General features: G+C 42.7%; 1 protein-coding gene across 1 annotated transcript in view; it reads right to left on the bottom strand.

Annotated features, from left to right (window-relative positions):
• POR (cytochrome p450 oxidoreductase) overlaps nt 1–20,598 on the bottom strand; it is a 37,455-nt gene that overhangs the window by 6,082 nt on the left and 10,775 nt on the right. The window contains exons 3-12 of the mRNA XM_083372721.1: nt 18,208–18,336; nt 15,306–15,455; nt 12,783–12,907; nt 10,634–10,723; nt 9,570–9,668; nt 6,012–6,128; nt 4,825–4,943; nt 3,291–3,472; nt 1,623–1,772; nt 69–336 (exon numbers count right to left, since the gene is read on the bottom strand). Of these exons, the coding sequence (XP_083228847.1) occupies nt 69–336; nt 1,623–1,772; nt 3,291–3,472; nt 4,825–4,943; nt 6,012–6,128; nt 9,570–9,668; nt 10,634–10,723; nt 12,783–12,907; nt 15,306–15,455; nt 18,208–18,336 (1,429 nt within the window). The remainder of the gene's footprint in view (nt 1–68; nt 337–1,622; nt 1,773–3,290; nt 3,473–4,824; nt 4,944–6,011; nt 6,129–9,569; nt 9,669–10,633; nt 10,724–12,782; nt 12,908–15,305; nt 15,456–18,207; nt 18,337–20,598) is intronic.

The raw sequence follows: 20,598 nt of genomic DNA, 5'->3' as shown, positions 1-20,598 counted from the left end.
TTGCTTTCCAAGCAATTTAACCTGGGATCCCACTGTTGCTCAGGGGGCCAATTGAGCTGAGCACTCACCTTGTTGTTTGAGCCAGCCCCGCTCCTGGATAAAACCGATAAAGGGAGCGATCCCTGTGCCTGGCCCAATCATGAGGACAGGAGTGTTAGGTTTGAAGGGTAGCCGGAACTGGGATTTCCGGACATACAAGGGCACGGTGGATTTGTGCCCATTCTCATTGGGTTGCTTGTTCTTCAGCCAGTTAGTAGCCACCCCTTTGTTTACTCGGTTTGTTTTGGTAGTGTACTCCACGACAACAGAACAGATATGGATGGAGTTTGGGTGTACCTGGAGAGGTGGTAAAATGCAAGAAAGAGCCATCAGGAGCTTTTAGAGACAACAGCTCTAAAGTCCTAGATTACATTTACATCACACACTTTGCTTAGTGACAGAATTAATCTCTGTCCAGGGTTCAGACTGAATCATAAACAAACCTATACCATTTCAGACAAATTGTTGTCCAATCTCTTCTTAAAAATGTACAGACAAGAACTGTGACTTGGGTTTCCTTGGAATACAAGGAGGCAGAGAAGCCCAGAACTGAGGACTAGATTCCAACTTCAATACTGAAAGATAGTAAGGTTCAAATACAAGTTTCTAGTGAAATATGAACATAAAATATGACCATGCTCTGTATTTAGGCAATGTATCAGTGGATTTTCAGACATCAGAAAAAAAAAAACGAGTAAGGGAGATAGGCAACCTTGTAGACCATCCAGTCCAAACCTTTGCTTGATGCAGGAAATCCAGAATTACAACACATCCAGGGAGCTGTCCTGTCTTTGCTTGATGGCCTCTCTCTAATGTACGGAGTACGGAGTCCTCAAGTTTTCACAATGATTGCTTTATTATGAGCCATCAGGTTGGTTTCAATTCTTGACACAATAGTTGCCTTCTTACACGTGGCAACTCTTTGGGTTTTGAGGAGCATTTTCCTGATCTTTTCCTCTCTCTCCATCTGCTCCCCATACCCAGGACCATTTGTTGCTTTCATATGAACCCAGTTTGTCACAGACTTTTTCTAATGCTCAGAACTTGACACAGGTCTAACCAGCGTTAAATAAAACAAGACCATTGCTTCCTTTGGTGGAATTAACATAGGATGAGAAAAATCATCTTCACATTAGGGATTTGCTGAAAAAGATCACAAAGGAGGCAGTGCCATCAGCATTTTCGTGCCTTTTCCATCATTCCTTGGAATTAGTGAAATCATTAATTTCACCCCCTCCTTTTACAAATCATTTCTTTCTAATTTGCAAGAGCTGTAACCCAACTCCTGACATCTTTAAAACTTCTCATCGATGACTGTTCAGGTTGCAACATTGCAGTAGGGAGATTCATTGTTGCTCAAAGTGAGGGGGCGGGGGAAGACTCACACAAAATATCAACCGTCAGTCCAGCCAGCCTAGGAAAAGTGAAAGGTCATTTTCGACTAAGGCAAAAACCTAAGGACTGGGTATGGGCGGGTAGAAGAACTAAAGTACATATTTTGTAGTTTAAAAAAAGGTAACGGGGAAAAATACATTGGGTTGTCAAACAGGAGAGCTCTTGGCATGCCTTGCCAGTGTGCTCACCTTGGATGTAGAAGCGATGGAGTAATAGCGAGCTTGAAGACGGGGAAGCAGTTCACAAAGGTGGTCAATAGGTGGCCGCAGAGAAGGTGTGTCCTGCAGGATAGCCAGGATATTCCTCCGGGACTCAACAACCCAGCTGAGATACAAAGCCTGGATCAAGCAAACATTTATGTTATTTATTTATTTTATTTTATTTTATTTTATTAGATTTATATACCGCCCCTCTCCAAGGACTCGGGGCGGTGTACAGGGGAGAAAGCGATCCATATGGGTTTTTTTTTCAAAAAAGGTCAGTTCTAGACAAATCAACCCTGGACTTAAGGTCTCTCTTTACTTGATGTACTCAGGAAGGGCTTTGGGCTGTAACTTCCATCCACTCTAGATTGCATAGCATGACAGTTACATCCAGTGTATCGGGAGGATGGGAAATAATGGAAGAGTGCTCTAAGTTAATTGAGGAAGAAAGACTGCAAGGGCTGGCTTAGCAGAAGATGACTGGTTACTTCCTATCCTACCAAATCTGATGTGTAAGCACCACCATGAAGAGATTCCCAGTCCTGCTTTTTAAGTTTTGAGACGTCATTCAGAATGGGATTTTCCATGGGCTAAAACAGCAATCCTGATAACCCAGACACTGTCCATCCCTATTCCATTTCTGCCTTACCAGAAGAACAGACTAGGAAAATCTAAGTGCGACATGGATCAAGCATGTCTGTCTTCTCACTTAGCATTTCACCCTTGAAAACAGCTTCTGTACTATTTTGAATGAATCTTTATTGTCAAAGTACAAGCCTCCCTTTGTGCCTCCACCCCCAGCTCACAGTGACAACAAACCCTCCATCTTATTACACCATGTGAGCTAATTGCACAACACACCGACCTCGCAAGTCAATCATACATAAAGTTTATAAAATTATTTCCCGTTCAAGAGCCTAACAGCCCATGGATAAAAGCTGTTCTTCAGCCTGTTGGTACGGCTGGCTATACTCCTATATCTCTTACCCGATGGTAGGAGAGTAAAGATATACCGTCCAGGGTGTGAGTCATCCCTGAGCATTTTCCTCACTCTTCCAAGGCAGCGAGCCCTGGCGATGTCATCCAGTGCTGTCAGGGGACAGTCCACAACGTCTTGTGCTGTGCTTACCACCCTCTGTAATACTTTCCTATCCGCGGCTGTCAGACCAGCATACCAAACCACAATACAATGCGAGAGGATGCTCTCTATAGTACACCGGTAAAAGAGGGTCATAAGCCGTTGTTCTACCCTGTTCTTCCGCAAGACCCTGAGGAAGTGAAGTCTCTGTTGGGCCTTTCTGGCCACCTGGGTTGTATTAACTTTCCAGGTAAGATCTTCACAGAGGTAGACTCCCAGAAATTTAAAGGAGGAAACTCTCTCCACATTTTGCTTGTCTGATTCAAAGAAAATTGGTAATCCCCTATTTCTACCAATTCCAACAAGTTCTCCTTCAAAGGCTCAATGTAGGATTTTGCAGATCAGGGCTGCAAAAATACAGAGGACCACCAGAGGGCAGTATGCTGAGTTTTTGCCTCTATCTTTGCCACCATCTACTGGTGGTCTGGTTTGCTGCAACCCAAATTTGATGGCACTAACCACAGATGACATTTTGGTAACATTAAGGAGAGCAGTGAATGTAGATCAGTACCCACCTTGCCTTCAGCAGAGGAGGAGGCCATCTTGCGCAGTTGCTCCTGTTCATTGGCATTTGTGGCATATTGTGCCAACTCATAGAGAACATTAGTGCGTGGTGGATGAGTGATATCCAAATAGTAGGTCAGGGCTGTGCGGTATGAAGTTGGGCAAGGGAATGGGTGCTTCTTGTTGGATTCCTCTGTACAGAAGAGAAGAGAGGAAGAGTTCAGAAATTCAAATATAAACCTCCAAATCTTGCATAAAGAGCCCGAGCAACAATCCTGACAATTCTAACTGAGACCGAAAGGTTAAGATCAACCACAGCTTTCATAGTCATAATAACCAATGACTAACAAACTGAGCTTCCACCACAGTGATGCAAAGACAAAAAAAATCAGCTTTCTAACAGGTACCTAAAGTTATATTCTAACCTTCTCCAACCTAGCATTGACCCAGCTAAGAACTACAGAAGTTGAAGTTCATACACCTGGATGGCATTCATACAGGGAAGGTAATCTACTCAGTTCTTAACTCTGCTGTCAGCTGGACAATTCTGTTGCACCAATGTTGTTCTACTGCTTTGGTAGTTATGGAGACCAGATCCATGTGCCCCAGTGCACAATGCAAGGCTGACAGGTGGGCAAAAGCAGGACAAAACAAAATTCATTAAAGCATCCCATTTCCAAAGTGTTCATGTGAGATAAGGTCACCTTGCAAGGGGAAAGAAAGATCTCATGTGATGAAAGCGACCAGCACACTTGAAATCTGAGAAATGATCACATAAGGGCACACAATGCAAGAGAACAAACAGTTCACTAAGCTGAAATATGAAACAAAGAAGGAGTCCTCAGTTCAGTGTTTACCACCTCCTCCCTTGCCATCCACACTGTAACAAAGACACAATAGCAATGGCTCTGTGAAGAGCTTAGGCGGCAGCGCTAAAAGCTGCCAACTGCTGAGCCTAGAATCTATTGAAGATTCAGCTGGAAGACTCATTCGGTAACCCCCAAAATGCAAGTGAAGCATGTCTGCCCCCATCAAGCTAATACATATTCTCAACAGGCTTAGCAAGTTTGGCAGGTCTCCCCACTTCAAATGTTGCAGCCTCAGATTCATAAAGAGGGCAGAATAAGACGGCAGAGTATCTTAATCAGGCAACCTGATTGGGCAACGGGATGTAAACGCCCTTGAAATCAGGTGTGGAAACTAGTTCTGCCAGAAATGAATTCCATCTTCAAATAGTTGCTATTGGCACAGATTGGAAATGATGGAACTTTTTGCTGCAGCAACTGTCAAAAAATGAGAACTGTCTGTGAAAAACAAAGTACACTCCTAGCTATCTATGTGCATCTCCGCCAGGGCCTCTTTTGGTAAACGTGACAGGAAGGCATCTAATGCTTTACAGTTGTTAGGAACAGCACATTCCATCAGCCACAGTTTGTACGGTAAAGAATGGGAATGGTTGCTCAAAAGATAGGGAGAAACGTTCTGCACCGTCAGTTTTCAAAACAAAAAAGCACATAAACAAAGAGGGCATCTTTATATACTCACCATCTAAATTGTTTAAGGAGATCACTGCATCCAAATCAGCACTAAGTATTTCACCCAGTTGATTCACCAGTGAAGTATCATTGGCTGGATATACAGCAATATGGTCTCCAGCTTCATATCTGGGAAAGAAAACAAGATCACTGCTGTCTGCGTCTATACAACACGCTGAGCCAAAACAAAAGCACATTATGGTTTAGTGAACCACAGTCGGATAGTTTAGTCTGAACCAGGTCACTGAAGTACATCTTTGGATTCACAATCCTTGTTAAAGGTCCCCACAAAGCCTGGGAATTTTTTAAGAGTATTAATCCAATACTTTTAAAGTTAGGGGTATTAGCATTTGTATATTTATATTTATATTTATATATTTATATTTATTAAATGTTTATACCGCCCTTCTCCCGAAGGACTCAGGGTGGTGTACAGGGCAATAAATATCAAAATACAAAGTACAAAAGTTAAAAAAAACATTAAATAATTATGCCCGATATAATACAATTTCATCTCTATTACAATAAAGTCAGACCTTTTAAAGCACAAGGAGGCAAATCCTTTGACATAGACTTAAGGCTGCATTCACACAATGTGTTTCAGTTGGTTATTGAATTTATCCATAAAGATAGTCCTCGCTTAATGACCACAACTGGGGCCAGCAACTCCTTCACCAAGTGACATGGTTATTAAGCAACTTGACTGCAACTTGTGATTTTACTGCCAGTTTCTCCATCAACTGTTTGTTGGAAGCTGGCTGTGAAGCACACAAATACCTGCCAGTTGAGAAATGCCCAAATGCTTATCACGTGATCACAGAGACACTACAACAGTCATAAATGCAAGGACTGGTTGTTAAGTTACTTTTTCAGTGCTGTTGTAACTTTGAATGGTTGCTAAATAGGGTAATCATTAACCAAGGTCTACTTGTATTCAGAGTTTGTGAAATACAATGAACTATTAATTAATCAGTTATGTTACTTAATACAATATGCTAATCCACCTACAGAGAAGTAATTTAGGTTATCCATAACCAAGTTTAGCACGTTGTACAAACACAGCCTCTAACTCTTTAACTGACCTGGTTAACTATGTGTTTTGTCAACACAACCATCAAGCCTGTGTTTAAAGCAAATTTCTTCATTCCAGTGCCGTGTAGCTTTGTTGATTCCACAATCTCCAAAATTCCCGTTTACCTGATTTTAGACCCAGTGATGTCCAGTTCATGATGCATTAGGTGCCTCTCTCCACCTTGGTTGAGCTTCCGGTTCAAAGAAACTGGGGCCAAATAGGGATTCTTGGCATCAAATGGTCTAGAAGGAACCCCAGGAGACATATCTGGTTAATGATTTGAATGGTTTAAAGGTAAAGGTTCCCCCGCACATGCGTGCTAGTCATTTCCGACTCTAGGGGCCAGTGCTCATCTCCGTTTCAAAGCCGAAGAGCCAGTGCTTGTCCAAGGACATCTCCGTGGTCATGTGGCCAGCATGACTAGATGCCAAAGGCACACGGAACGCTGTTACCTTCCCACTGTAGTGGTCCCTATTTTTCTACTTGCATTTTTACGTGCTTTAGAACTGCTAGGTTGGCAGAAACTGGGACGAGTAACAGACGCTCACTCTGTTACACAGCACTCGGGATTTGACCCACCAAACTGCCGGCCGCTCAGCATCCTAACCCACTGAGCCACCGTGTCCCTTTTGAATGGTTTACTGCACTGCAATTGGATCTTCTGAACACATACTGAAGGAGGTCTTGACAAGACAGGGCCCCAAAAGCAACGGTCTGCAATGACATCTATGCTATGAAGCCCTCTGCCCACCCCTGAGCCAGCAGTGTGCTGCAGCTGTCAAAAAAAGCCAACACAGTGCTAGGCTGCACTAACAGGGATAGAATCAAGATCGCGTGAAGTGTTAATGCCACTTTACAATGCCTTGGTAAGGCCACACTTGGAATACTGCATCCAATTTTGGTCACCTCGATGTAAAAAAGATGTTGAGACTCTAGAAGAGCAACAAATTAGGGGACTGGAGACTAAAACATATAAGGAACGGCTGCTGGAATTGGGTATGTCTAGTTTAATGAAGAGAAGGACGAGGGGGGACATGATAGCAGTGTTCCAATATCTCAGGGGCTGCCACAAAGAAGAGGGAGTCAGGCTATTATCCAAAGCGCCTGAAGGCAGTACAAGAAGCAACGGATGGAAACTAATTAAGGAGAGAAGCAACCTAGAACTAAGGACAAACTTCCTGACAGAACAATTAACCAGTGGAACAACCTGCTCCAGAAGCAGCGAATTCTCCAACACTGGAAGTTTTTAAGAAGAGACTGGACAGTCCAGGGGTTAGACTAGATGACCTCCAAGGTACCTTCTAACGTTTTTGTTGTTGTTGTTATTGATCATCACACAGTCAGCCAGATGTTCAGACTGGATTTGACATTTTTGTCTACCTATCGAGTCCTTACCAAGGACCTGGGATAGGCAGATGTGGATGTTTGATGGCATTACAGATCTCGTCGCAGGATGGAAGCAGTTCCTAGTAAGGCCGCCTTTTGCAATTGACTAATGGAGAATCTGTCAATGCCAATGGTGTTCAAGTGGTGCTCCAGTTGTTTGGGGATTGCACCCAAGGCGCCTATTACTATTGGTACTACCCTTGCTTGCCTTTGCCACAGTCTTTCTATTTCTATTTGTAGGTCTTTGTATTTTGTTATCTTCTCCAGTTCTTTCTTGTCTATTCTGCTGTCTCCAGGCTCTGCCACGTCCACTTTCCAGACTTTTTTGTCTTTGTTATCGACAATTGTTAAGTCTGGGGTGTTATGTTGCAGGTGCTTGTCTGTTTGAATTCTGAAGTCCCAGAGCAGTTTAACTTTATCATTTTCCATGACTTTCTCTATTTTATGATCCCACCAGTTCTTGCTTACAGGCAAATGATATTTCTTGCAGATCTTCCAGTGCACCATTGTTGCTACTTTGTCATGCCGCTGCTTGTAGTCAGTCTGTGCGATCTTCTTGCATATTATTTATTATTACCCCCGCCCCGGTATGCCAGGCACTCTCTCTAGTGGATTTGTATAGAGCAATTAATGCAACACCTTTTGATACCATCTTGGTTTTTCTATTTTGTAAATCACCAAGAGCTGCTTGAGCAACTATACCAAGTTTGCTTCCACATAGCTCTACATAGCATCAAGCATCCTTCAGAATTTTAAAAAATGAAACCAACAGCTAAAATATCATGCGATTCTGGTGTCTTCATGAACACTCGTTTGCTTTTGAGTGGGAAAAAAAATTGCTGAAGTTTCCCATCCGCCCATTACACCCACTGCTCTGATAGCACATCTGATGAGGAAGTCACAAACTAAGGTAGGAGCAATGTAGGAGTCCTACAGTTAGGCCACAATTAATTGTCTTCCAGATAGCTCTTTTCCATGGAGGCTCCCTTTGTTCTTTCTTAAAGGAAAATTTCAGAAAACTGTGAGCGTCTCGTGGTCTCATTTTTCACCTGCCCTTGTTACAGGAAGCAGTTCTCAAAGACTGTATGGCAGCCACCCAGCAGCTTGCCACAACTCAGTCCACCAAGACTGGGTGCAATTCAGTAATACCTCTTTAATATACAGCTGTTCACAAATGGACATACTTATTCACAACTGGATGAGGGCTTCCCCCCTTGTTAAGGACTCTCGTTAAGTTACTACATTCCTTTTCATGGGGATTTCTTTAAAAGGGATTTTAAAGAGAAGAGCCTGCTTCTTGAATTGTATTGTTTTTATTGTCTGTGTGCCCTGCTGACTTCATATATCATTCTTTGTCCCTTTAGGAGTAAGAAGGGAAAGTAATAATAATAATTAAGTCGAAGATGGAGGAGGAGGAGAAGCAGCAGCAGAAGTTCTAATAACACTAATAAAGGGGGGAGGAGGAAGAAACAGTAATAGTTTTAAAAGGAAGCAGGAAGAGAAGAAGGAACTACAACAGAAGAAAAACTATTACTGTTACCACTATTACTCTGATAACGAAGATAAATTTTCAGGTTTCCTTGCAAGGGAAATTCAAATATTTCAAAACAGTCAAGATTTTATTGTTGCCGTTTGAGAAATGCTTATAAGCAATTCAGCCTCTACCTGTGGTGTGGAATGTAGTCTGGATTCCCAAAAGGAAGGGGGCTGCCTTCCAGAGGGCAAAGAGGCAGCAAGGCTTAAATAGCTTGGCCAAGAGGAAAAATTAAGAAGGCTCCTTCCGAGCAATTCTCATAGTACATCTATGATGATCCAAACTGTTGCATTGGTTTGGCAGGACCTCTGTCTATAGAGGAGGTACAATAAAGCAAATGCCGTGTCTTTCCTGGTTGGGGATGGGTGGGTGGGGGAGTGCCACTAGCTAATGCTTGGAGGGTTTTGACCTTCATGCCTTGTTTGTCTCTTTCAGTCTCCCTTTTGGTAACTTGAGCCTTGGTGGAGCAGTGGGCTAATGCCTCCTTAAGTAACACCAGCTGCCTGCAATTAGTGCAGGTTCGAGTCCCACCAGGCTCAAGGTTGACTCAGCCTTCCATCCTTCCGAGGTAGGTAAAATGAGGACCCAGATTGTTGGGGGCAATTAAGCTGACTTTGTAATAATGCCGCTTGGGGGGGGGGTGTGAAAGCCCTAATAAGCAGGCATATACATAGAATTAAGGCTACTGCTAAGCTTGTAAGCCGCCCTGAGTCTTCAGAGAAGGGCGGGATATAAATGGAATTTAAAAAAAAAAAAAACTTACGGTTTCTGGTTCTCATAGCTCTTGAGGCGTCCCATTTCACCCGTGTAAACTTTGCCTGGGGCGATGTCTTTGTGAACCACCAGCTCGTACTGCCGAATGCTAGAGAAAAAAAAGAAAGGAAATGAAAGTTTGTGCAGAAAGTCAGCTTGGTCTAGTGCACAGGTCTGCAACCCGCAGCTCCAGAGCCGCATGCGGCTCTTTCAGACATCTCCTGCGGCTCCCAGTCCTCTGCCATGTGCAATCCAAAAAAAAAAAAAGTTCAACCAATCAATTCAAATATGCAGGGTAGGTGCATATCTCGCCTTGGCTCCACTCTTCAATCAAACCCTGTTCTGGGCATGCGCGCATGTATGCACATGCGCACACATTTTTTGCGTCTCCCAGTTTTTCCTTTTGTGAGGGATCCGGTTCCGAGTGGCTCTTTCACTGTTTCAGGTTGCTGACCACTAGACTCTAGTGGTTAAGGGTCGAGGCTAGAAAGTACGAGACCATGGGTTCAAGTCCCACTTTAGCCATTAAAGCCAGCTGAGTGAATGTGGGCCAGTCACTCTGTCTCAGTCCAACCCACCTCACAGGGTTGTTGGTTGTCGTGGGGAAAATAGGAGGAGAAAGGTAGGTTGGATATGTTCGTTGTCTTGAATTATTTGTGAAAATAAAAAAGGCAGGGTACAAATAAATAAATAGATGCCGGGCTTTCAATTTCAGGAGCCAGAATGGGAGGGAGCTCAGATTGCCACATGGTGAACCTGGAGGCAGTCATTAAGGGACTTCCCCACGATCAGAGCAGAGCCACAAGGCTGGAGGTTTCTCCATCCTCCTCCTACTTGCCTTATTTTTCCAAGAGCAGTTTATCATAGGTTACATGATGGGTGTGGATAGGGCCACCATCTTCTCTCTCTGCTGCCACCAGGCAAAACTGCTCTTGCTAGAGCTCAGAACTGCTTACTTGAAGACTACTTTGGAAGTGAAGCTGAGAATCACCTGTGCCCCAACCTACTCTTTGCAGAAGGTGTATCAGTGGTTCCCAAGCTCTCTTCTCTTACTAGTTGCTATTCCACACTGACCTGGATTCATCTCCTGTGGCTTCCACGCCAAAATGTTCACACACTGCTGGCCAAAACTGTTCACGCCAAGTGATGAAATCTTCTTCCAAGCTGTTGGAAACAGTGAAGGGGGAGATGAGGAAAACCAAAGGCATCATATTCAATATCCATATACAGATTGAAGATTCTCAACCTCAGCAACTTTAAGATTCCAACTTCCATTAGCTGTGGAATTCTGGGAGTTGAAGTCCACACATTTTAAAGGAACTAGGGCTGAGCAACCCTGATCCAGATCCTTCACCTTATCATCCCTTCTGACTTTGTAAGGAAGAGCTGATTCAATCATCATGTAGCCCTCTGATCAGTTGCAGAAATGGCAACATCAGTTGTATTGGCATTTTATATGGGAGGTCAAAGGCCTAATCCAAAAGACAGTCCTGTAGTTTTAAAAACGGCAGTCAGGAGGAAGTTCGACTGGTACTACTCTTGCGTAAATGCATTGCTTTACTTGTTGAGCTGGATCTGGTATTTTACACAACAAACAAGCTTTGCAGAAGGGTTTGGAAGAGGTGCTAATTTTTCAGCTTGTAGGCAGTTCCTGACCTTTTGGACAGCGAAATAATAACTGCAGTCCAAAGAGGTAAGCAGGTCTAAAATTATATTTGAGTTCATTTTAATGCAATTAAAAATGTGTCTTATGAAGTGAAGTTAATTAAATGCATAGAGTTTGGTTATTTCAGGGTTCATCTATCGCCCATAGTATCGACCAGCTGATTCAATCTGGGAGGGTTGGTGTGCTATAGGTAAAGGTAAAGGTTCCCCCGCACATGCGTGCTAGTCGTTTCCAACTCTAGGGGCCGGTGCTCATCTCCATTTCAAAGCCGAACAGCCAGCGCTTGTCCGAGGACGTCTCCATGGTCATGTGGCCGGCATGACTAGACGCCAAAGGCGCACGGAACGCTGTTACCTTCCCACTGTAGTGGTCCCTATTTTTCTACTTGCATTTTTACCTGTTTTCGAACTGCTAGGTTGGCAGAAGCTGGGACGAGTAACAGGCGCTCACTCTGTTACGCGGCACTCGGGATTCGACCCGCCAAACTGCCGACCTTCTGATCGGCAATCTCAGCATCCTAACCCACTGAGCCACCACGTCCTTTCAGGTTGGTGTGCTATAGGTTCCTTCAATTAAGCAACGGCATTTATTGAGACCCCAGAAATATGCCTTTTCTGTAGTAATGTCTGCCTTCTAGAATGAGGCTCTCCCCAAGATCTGAACAGCCCCCCACCCTACTGGGGTTAAAAAGGAGTCTGCAGGCCTGGCTCTTTATTCAGGCCTTTGGTGAGGCTGACTGAAGTCTCCTTTTCACCTAGATCAGGGGGGTCAAACTGCCAGCCCGTGGGCCGGATGCATCATAACGAAACCGCACCCACCCCATTGCTGACGATGGCAAAAAAGTTGCGATACGTCGCGACACGTCATGTGACATTGCAAGTTTGACACCCCTGACCTAGATTGTTCTCTTTTGTTTTTTCACCCAGTTTGTTATTCTACCAGCTCTACCCTTTTTGGTTTCTTGCTGTTTTTATTGTTGTGCTTTTCATGCTCCCAGAGCTGCTGGGAGTCGGGTGGCAAACAGATATAGTGACAATAATAGTAGAAATAATAATGTTGAAATCATAAATGCAACCATTTTTCCCCCTCTTTATATTAAAAATTATAACTGCGTGGTAATTTTAGGAGGGCTCTGCAGGGAAAACATCCGAGCTTTCTTTGGGTTACTTATATAATAAAATATACAAGCAGCTATGCATAATATATGCATAATTTAATGTATGCTAGGTATGATACATATTATATTATAATGTGTATGTATAATAAAATATTATGGTTGAGCAAACAGCCGTTGTTTATAGTGTTATGTTAATATCATAAATGGAACCATTTTTTCCCTTTCTGTCATATTAAAAATTATAATTGAACGATAACTTCAGAAGAGCTCCAAGCTATTTTAGGGCTCCATGTGACTCAGAAGGCTCACATTATTTAGCCCTGTCCCAGAGAAAGCAGGCCTCCAACTCCACTTAGGACTGGCCGTGCCCGAAGACCAGCCTGCTGTCTTCTATCCTAGCCAAACAACCACTTGGAGCAGAGATTCCAGCAGCCACTCACTTCCCATCATCATCTCCCAGGCCAAGTTCAAATATCCGTTGAGCTCCGAGTTCCTCCATCCTCTTGTCTACAAATTTCCCCATGGCGTTGAAATGCTCGTAGGTTTTGTTCCCAAGCCCAAACACCTGGAAAGCAGCAGAAGACTGGTTCAGCTCAGAGGCAATCAGAAGAGTCCAAGGAATATCTCCTTGGAAATCAAAGTGTTCCTCTTGTTTAGAGGAGGAGGGTTCTGTCCTAAATGTCTGTCAAACAACCTGAGGTTTTCTTCCTCCTTGTACATTGGGCATGGAATACATTTTTGTTATCTCTCTCTCTCTCTCTCTCTCTCTCTCTCTCTCTCTCTCTCTCTCTCTCTCTCTCTCTCTCTCTCTCTCTCTCTCTCTCTCTCTCTCTCTCTCTCTCCCCCTCCCTCCCTCCCTCCTTAAACTTGGCTACTATAGGTTGGAGATGGTTGACTCAAAGACTTCAGCAAGAAAAGGAAGAAGGGTCTGAAAGGAACAGGCTTTATCTAGCACTACAGGCAACCAGAGTGAAATGACAGAATCCTTGAAGAGAGATTAGATGATCTTTCAAATCAAAGATGATAATATAACTGGAGAATCCAAGTCCATGGGGAAAGGAGAGAAGGTGTATTAGGACTGAGGAGGAGAGCAAGAATAAAACTTTGTGTTGCATCCAAAGCAGAAAGGTCTACCATGTAGAGATTTAAGGTATCCTATTGTCAAAGAAGCACAAGATGTATTTTGAAAGGGAAGCCATAAAAAAAGCAGCAGCAATGGTCAAAGCAAGGGGGGGGGGAAAGCTAGGTCTAATTCAGAGTTAATGACTTTATTTTCAGTTCTCTTATTAGAATAGGGAAGGAAAAAGGACTGTAGACATGGAAACTGAGCAGTGATTCATGCCATGCACATCTGGATATTACATGGCTTAGGTCATTAATTGTTCAGACCAGGAATATGGTATAGTTATTTGTTATCGATGACCATTAGATGGAAGCGCTAGAAAAAGCAACTAATTTGGGAGAGCTGGATTTTCAAGGATGGAGGCGGACGAGAGCTTCTCAAATGGCAGGCACAGAAGGACAGGACTTAAAAAAAACACTATTTATGGCTGGAAAGGAGAGAGAAAAATGCCTACTGTCATGGAGGCAGCCATAGGAAAATAAAGCTGGAGTAGATAAAAAGGTAAATTAATGAGAGATAGTTTTAAAGATCTCTTTGTTAGCTTTTCAGTTGCCAAGGAAAAATTGTCAGCATTGAATCTCTCCCTCACTGCCTCTCTTTTGGCATGCAGCAGCAACTCTAATGCACAGAGATGGTTTAAAAAAAAACAAAGAGCTCACGATGCATTTGAATATACTGAAAAGAGAGGAACAAGAGATAGTCTGATCCCTAGAGCTCAATCATCCACAAAGTGCTCCAAAATTCAAGAACAAATCTCAGAGGAATTATATTTGTGGCTTGCTTTGCTTCCTCGACTCTCAGGCGTGGCAACAGAGGGCATAGAAGCTAACTTGGCCCACAGCAGGAACTGTGTTCATCAGCTCCAAGTCTAGAATGTAACATTCACAACTTTCTTCTCTCCTTGTCTTGATTCAGACTAACTTAAGGGATGCTTGACAGCTTGACAGCTTGAAAAATATTGTTCCTTCCACCTAACTAGTTGGGGACATGTTTAACTGCAGCATAGCTGGGTAGGACAAAAGCAAAATCGGAGAACTGTGCTTCCATTGTACAGCTCTCAAAACAAGTTCCGTGGAACACATAAGAAAACTGGCAGCAGGGCAGACTTTATAGTCCCAAAGCTCCATTTGAGATAAGATAAAAAGGCACAATGTGTATGCCAAGCATCTTATGCTAGAGAGGATAGGCAGAGGTCATGGAAGAAAGCTACGGACATAACCGACTGAGTGCTTGGGAGAAGGGAGTGTGGTTGTGAACACCATCCTACCTATACCTAGTAACTCCCAGGAAACACAATTGCTGTAAAAATAAGAGTAGAAAGGTATTGGAAATTTTGAACGTTCAACAGAACAAGAGGAGAATGGGAAAGAAGGGAGACCTTACTGATGGTCTTCAAACAAGGACTGAACAAACAAGGATATCAGAATTGCTCTAGTTAATCCATGCTGAGGAGGGAGTCAAGCTAGGTGAGGTCTAAAATATCTTCCAACTCTGCATGCATGCACTTGTGCAAGTAATAACCTTTGCCCTTCACCCTTTGGACTTCCCTCTCTAATATGACTCTGATTCCTCTCAGATTAGAATTTGCAAAATGAGCATTCATGTCAGGAATTGAAGATAACCATAACACTTGATCATAATAATTTTCTGGGACTTACCCCCTGGCTTTCATGAAGTACATAAGGGTTGCATCCTGATGGGTTTTGTATATTCAGAATTCATATCCCCATTGCAATGAAATGGTCTCAACCTCTAGGCAGCACCCTTTAGTTTCTCAAGCATCATGTCCACTGTCTCCCGCCACAAGACTAGCAGCAAAGAGATAATAATCAAAGCTCACCGCATATTTTATACCAGACAGTTTGGCATCTGTGTCTTGCAACCAGTCGTAGAAATCTTGGGCATTATCGGTGGGATCCCCTTCTCCGTAGGTGGCCATGCAGAAAATTGCCAGAGACTTTTCAATTTCCGATAAATGAGTCAGGTCCGACTATATGAGAGAGAGGGTATACAAAATAAGGAACTCAGAAGCACCAGCTTTCCTTCTTATCCAGGAGAAATCCATGTGCACAATGCTAACAAGAAAAAACACTGGAGATTCTACAAGATTCACTTAGTTTTTCAGGTCCTGAGCAAGACTTGATAATACTTCACTTGATTCCTTTTCTTCTCACAAAAATCATCTAAATGTCACACAATTCCAGCCATTCTTTTATTTTGGTTGTCATTATTACAATCTTAATTCTGAGGGTTTGTCAGAGCCTTTTCAGAGATGACAAGGCATTCAGCGTACAAGGCATGCTTTACTAAAAGAGCAAGTGATAATTACACTAAATTATAACTGAATGCAGTTTTCCCCAACCTGAAGCTATCCAAATGTGCTGATTGCAATTTTCCCTGCAGGTTGAAGATACAGTGGGACAAAAAAGTATTTAGTCAGCCACCAATTGTGCAAGTTCTCCCACTTAAAAAGATGAGAGGGGCCTGTAATTTTCATCATAGGTATACCTCAACTATGAGAAGCAAAATGGGGGGGAAGAATCCAGGAAATCACGTTGTAGGATTTCTAATGAATTAATTCGTACATTCCTCGGTAAAATAAGTATTTGGTCACCTACAAACAAGTAAGATTTCTGGCTCTCACAGACCTGTAACTTCTTCTTTAAGAGGCTCCTCTGTCCTCCACTCGTTACCTGTATGAATGGCACCTGGTTGAACTTGTTATCAGTATAAAAGACACCAGTCCACAACCTCAAACAGTCACACTCCAAACTCCACTATGGCCAAGACCAAAGAGCTGTCGAAGGACACCAGAAACAAAATTGTAGACCTGCACCATGCTGGGAAGACTGAATTTGCAATAGGCAAGCAGCTTGGTGTGAAGAAATCAACTGTGGAAGCAATTATTAGAAAATGGAAGACATACAAGACCACTGATAATCTCCCTCGTTCTGGGGCTCCACGCAAGATCTCACCCCGTGGGGTCAAAATGATCACAAGAACTGTGAGCAAAAATCCCAGAACCACACGGTGAATGACCTGCAGAGAGCTGGGACCAAAGTAACAAAGGCTACCATCAGTAACACACTACGCCACCAGGGACTCAAATCCTGCAGTGCCAGACGTGTCCCCCTGCTTAAGCCAGTACATGTCCGGGCCCGTCTGAAGTTTGCTAGAGAGCATTTGGATGATCCAGAATAGGATTGGAAGAATGTCATATGGTCAGATGAAACCAAAGTAGAACTTTTTGGTAAAAACTCAACTCCTCGTGTTTGGAGGAGAAAGAATGCTGAGTTGCATCCAAAGAACACCATACCTACTGTGAAGCATGGGGGTGGAAACATCATGCTTTGCGGCTGTTTTTCTGCAAAGGGACCAGGACGACTGATCCGTGTAAAGGAAAGAATGAATGGGGCCATGTATCGTGAGATTTTGAGTGAAAACCACCTTCCATCAGCAAGGGCATTGAAGATGAAACGTGGCTGGGTCTTTCAGCATGACAATGACCCCAAACACACCACCCGGGCAACGAAGGAGTGGCTTCGTAAGAAGTATTTCAAGGTCCTGGAGTGGCCTAGCCAGTCTCCAGATCTCAACCCCATAGAAAACCTTTGGAGGGAGTTGAAAGTCCGTGTTGCCCAGCGACAGCCCCAAAACATCACTGCTCTAGAGGAGATCTGCATGGAGGAATGGGCCAAAATACCAGCAACAGTGTGTGCAAACCTTGTGAAGACTTACAGAAAACGTTTGACTTCTGTCATTGCCAACAAAGGGTATATAACAAAGTATTGAGATGAACTTTTGTTATTGACCAAATATTTATTTTCCACCATAATTTTCAAATAAATTCGTTAGAAATCCTACAATGTGATTTCCTGGATTCTTTCCCCCCATTTTGTCTCTCATAGTTGAGGTATACCTATGATGAAAATTACAGGCCTCTCTCATCTTTTTAAGTGGGAGAACTTGCACAATTGGTGGCTGACTAAATATTTTTTGGTCTCACTGTAACAGTAGAACTCTTGGGAGGCATGAAGTTACATACCCAATCCCTGCTGCCTAAAGAAAAAGGAAAATTAAAACCTTTCATTGTTCTTTAGATCCTGGCAACCTAGTGCAGCTACATTGCTGCTTCCCTTCTGCTGGAGAAATTGGAGAGGCATCAGGAAGAAAAAATAGTAGACTCTAGCTAGTAGAGAGCAGGCATTAGAATGCAGTATTGCAGGCTAAACACTGCTGATTGCCAGCAGTTCAGTCCTGACTGACTCAAGGTTGACTCAGCCTTCCATCCTTCAGAGGTCGATAAAATGAGGACCCAGATTGTAGGGGCCAACATGATGACTCTGTAAACCACTTACAGAGGAATGTAAAGCACTATGAAGCAGTATATACGTCTAAGTGCTATTGCTCTTCTTATGCAATCTTCCCCAATTCAGTTGGCGTTGTAATGTGGAGGGAACTAAAATTTATATAAATTCCTATTTTGTCAAACCACACTGGCTGGAGAATTCAGCAAGCTGGAGTCCTAAAACATAGGGATAGCATCAGGTCGGGAAAGACTGAATTATTACTTATGCACGTTAAGAGTTTCACCTCCTGATGCACATCTGAGCACTTCCTTGACTGCAACCTTCTGGTATTAGTAAATTCCAATCTCAGCAGAGCTGGTAGGACAATGTAACCTCAAACTCAGGTGACACCAACAAGGATTGAAAAGGGTGGAAAGACTGCTGAGAACATACCAAGTCATATTCTTCTGGATCAGCAGACATGCCCCGCATCCCATAACGCTGAGCATCTTTTGAAAGGCGGTTGGCAAATTCTTCTGCAGTCCCTGTTTGAGATCCATAGAATACCACAATGTTTTTTCCCTGAAAGGAAAACAAAATGTGAGAAAGTAAGTTTAGCAATGACTTTGGAACTGCTCAGCATCAATAAAGCTACTTATTCCAGATCATAATTTCTACTACTATCACCAACCAGGTCTGAAATCAAAACAGAAATTAATTTATTCTTCCAAAGTCTATCAGAGGGAAACATATTTACTTTTGGCACACCTTTCAGGCAAGCCAAAAATTAAGCATCTCTGGAAGACATGATAATCACCTGCTCCATGACTTCAATCTGTATAATAACATCAGAATGCATGTGGTATCACTTGCCCTCTCTTGGGACACTAGGTATTATATGAGATGGGTGAGTTTTTATTTTCCCCTCAAATTATGTAAGTGGAAGAAGGGCAGTATAAAAATTTAATAAATATAATATAATATTCCATTTGTTGTTACGAAGTTTCCTGAGGAAACGTTTCCAATTGTAAAGGTTCAAGCAGATTTCTCTGACACTAAACATCAGGGAACATTTGCCTCTGCTGTTTGGGATGGTTGTATAGGTGTCCCATTTACACTTATGCAAATGTAACATTCTGGCTAGGGAACAAACATCAAAGCACAGAACAGGAAGAACATGCAACTCTGCACAACACATAGTTGGAATTTGGGATGTGTGCATATCGGCCCAACTATAACCATCTGCAACATGCGCTTATCCATCAACCACTTTGCAGTGTAAGTATGTGGCAATACATATATTCAGTTGCAGGCAACTCTACAAAAAGCTTAAGCATGAAATGTTCCGTAAAGCTAATTAATAACAGAACGCATAGAGAATAGACTGAACAATCCAAGTTGCAGCTAACATTTTACATGTGGTTTTTCCAGAAAAAAGCAAATGCGTATTCAAAAACCCTTTTGCAATTCTTTGGGGAATGCTAAAATTATTGTGTTAACTGTTCCTTGCACCTTCTTGGTCTTAAATTGTAAACAAATTAAAGGAAATGTATACTACTGACTTATCCAACAGCTTACAAACTCCTCCTTGAGCAAGTGGGAAGTCCCGGCATCTAATAAACAAACTGATCTGGTCACTCCTAAAGAAATCTATCCTGCATATGGAGGATGAAAATAATTATGATCAACTCCAGGCCTATTCTCTAGATCAGGGGTAGGCAACCTCGGCTCTTTTATGACTCATGGACTTCAACTCCCAGAATTCCTGAGCCAGCATAGCTGAAGTCCAAGAGTCATAAAAGATCCGAGGTTGACTACCCCTGCTCTAGATCCACAGAAATCCAAACTGAGAGCAGAAAAGATCTTGTCTTTCTATTGGATGATCCGAAAAGGGATAGAGATACATTATGTGAAATATCAGCTCGAAGATTTTCTTGGACTTTTTAAGCAGCTTCTTTGCCACAGCAAATTGCATCCTAGATGGGCACTCTGGTTAGGATGGGGTGCATGGTTTTAGGGCAAGTCTGTTCCCGCTGATATAGGCAAATTCAGAGTCAGTAAACAGAAGGGGAAAAAGGACGGAGTTTAAAAGGGCCAAAATCACACTGGGGAGTTGCACAAAACCTACGTGAAGAGATTGCAGGAGACAAGCTGTGCTAACCCTACGTTAAAGGATCAGGCAAAGAGCCTGGGGTACGCTTCTTTTTCAAAAAATTTAAATGTATTGTTTTATCAGAGAGAATGAAATACAGATCAGTAAAACAAAACAAAACAAAGAAACAAAACAAAAACATACATTCAGCCCTAAAAAAAAATAAGTGTACAAAAAAAGGAGGAAAAAGTGGTCAATTAAATTTAACATTTAACATGTAGGATCCACCCTGGCTGAGTGCTGAAAGAAAAGAGAAATTAATTCTCTTCCCGTTTTAGAAATATATATAGCAGCATATATCTTTGTTCTACTAGACCAGGGGTAGGCAACCTCGGCTCTTTTATGACTCATGGACTTCAACTGACTCAGGAATTCTGGGAGTTTATTTTATTTTATTTATTTTATTATATTTATATACCGCCCTTTCCCGAAGGACTCAGGGCGGTTTACAGGGTGATTAAAACAAAAAATACAAAAGTTAAAAACAATTTAAAAAAATTATATCCGTCCCTGAACAAATAAAACCCCAGTTAAAAATTAAAATTAAAATTCTCAGCCTGGGCCAGAGAGCTCGAAGAGCCAGGTCTTCAGGTCCCGGCGGAATGAACGGAGGTCGGGGGCAGTCCTCAGCTCCACAGTTGAAGTCCATGAGTCATACAGAGGGTAGTGAGCACAGCACAAGACATTGTGGG

This window comes from Vipera ursinii (assembly GCF_947247035.1).
Source record: "Vipera ursinii genome assembly, chromosome: 1".
Lineage (NCBI taxonomy): Eukaryota > Metazoa > Chordata > Lepidosauria > Squamata > Viperidae > Vipera > Vipera ursinii.
This window is presented reverse-complemented; position numbering and strand designations above follow the sequence as displayed.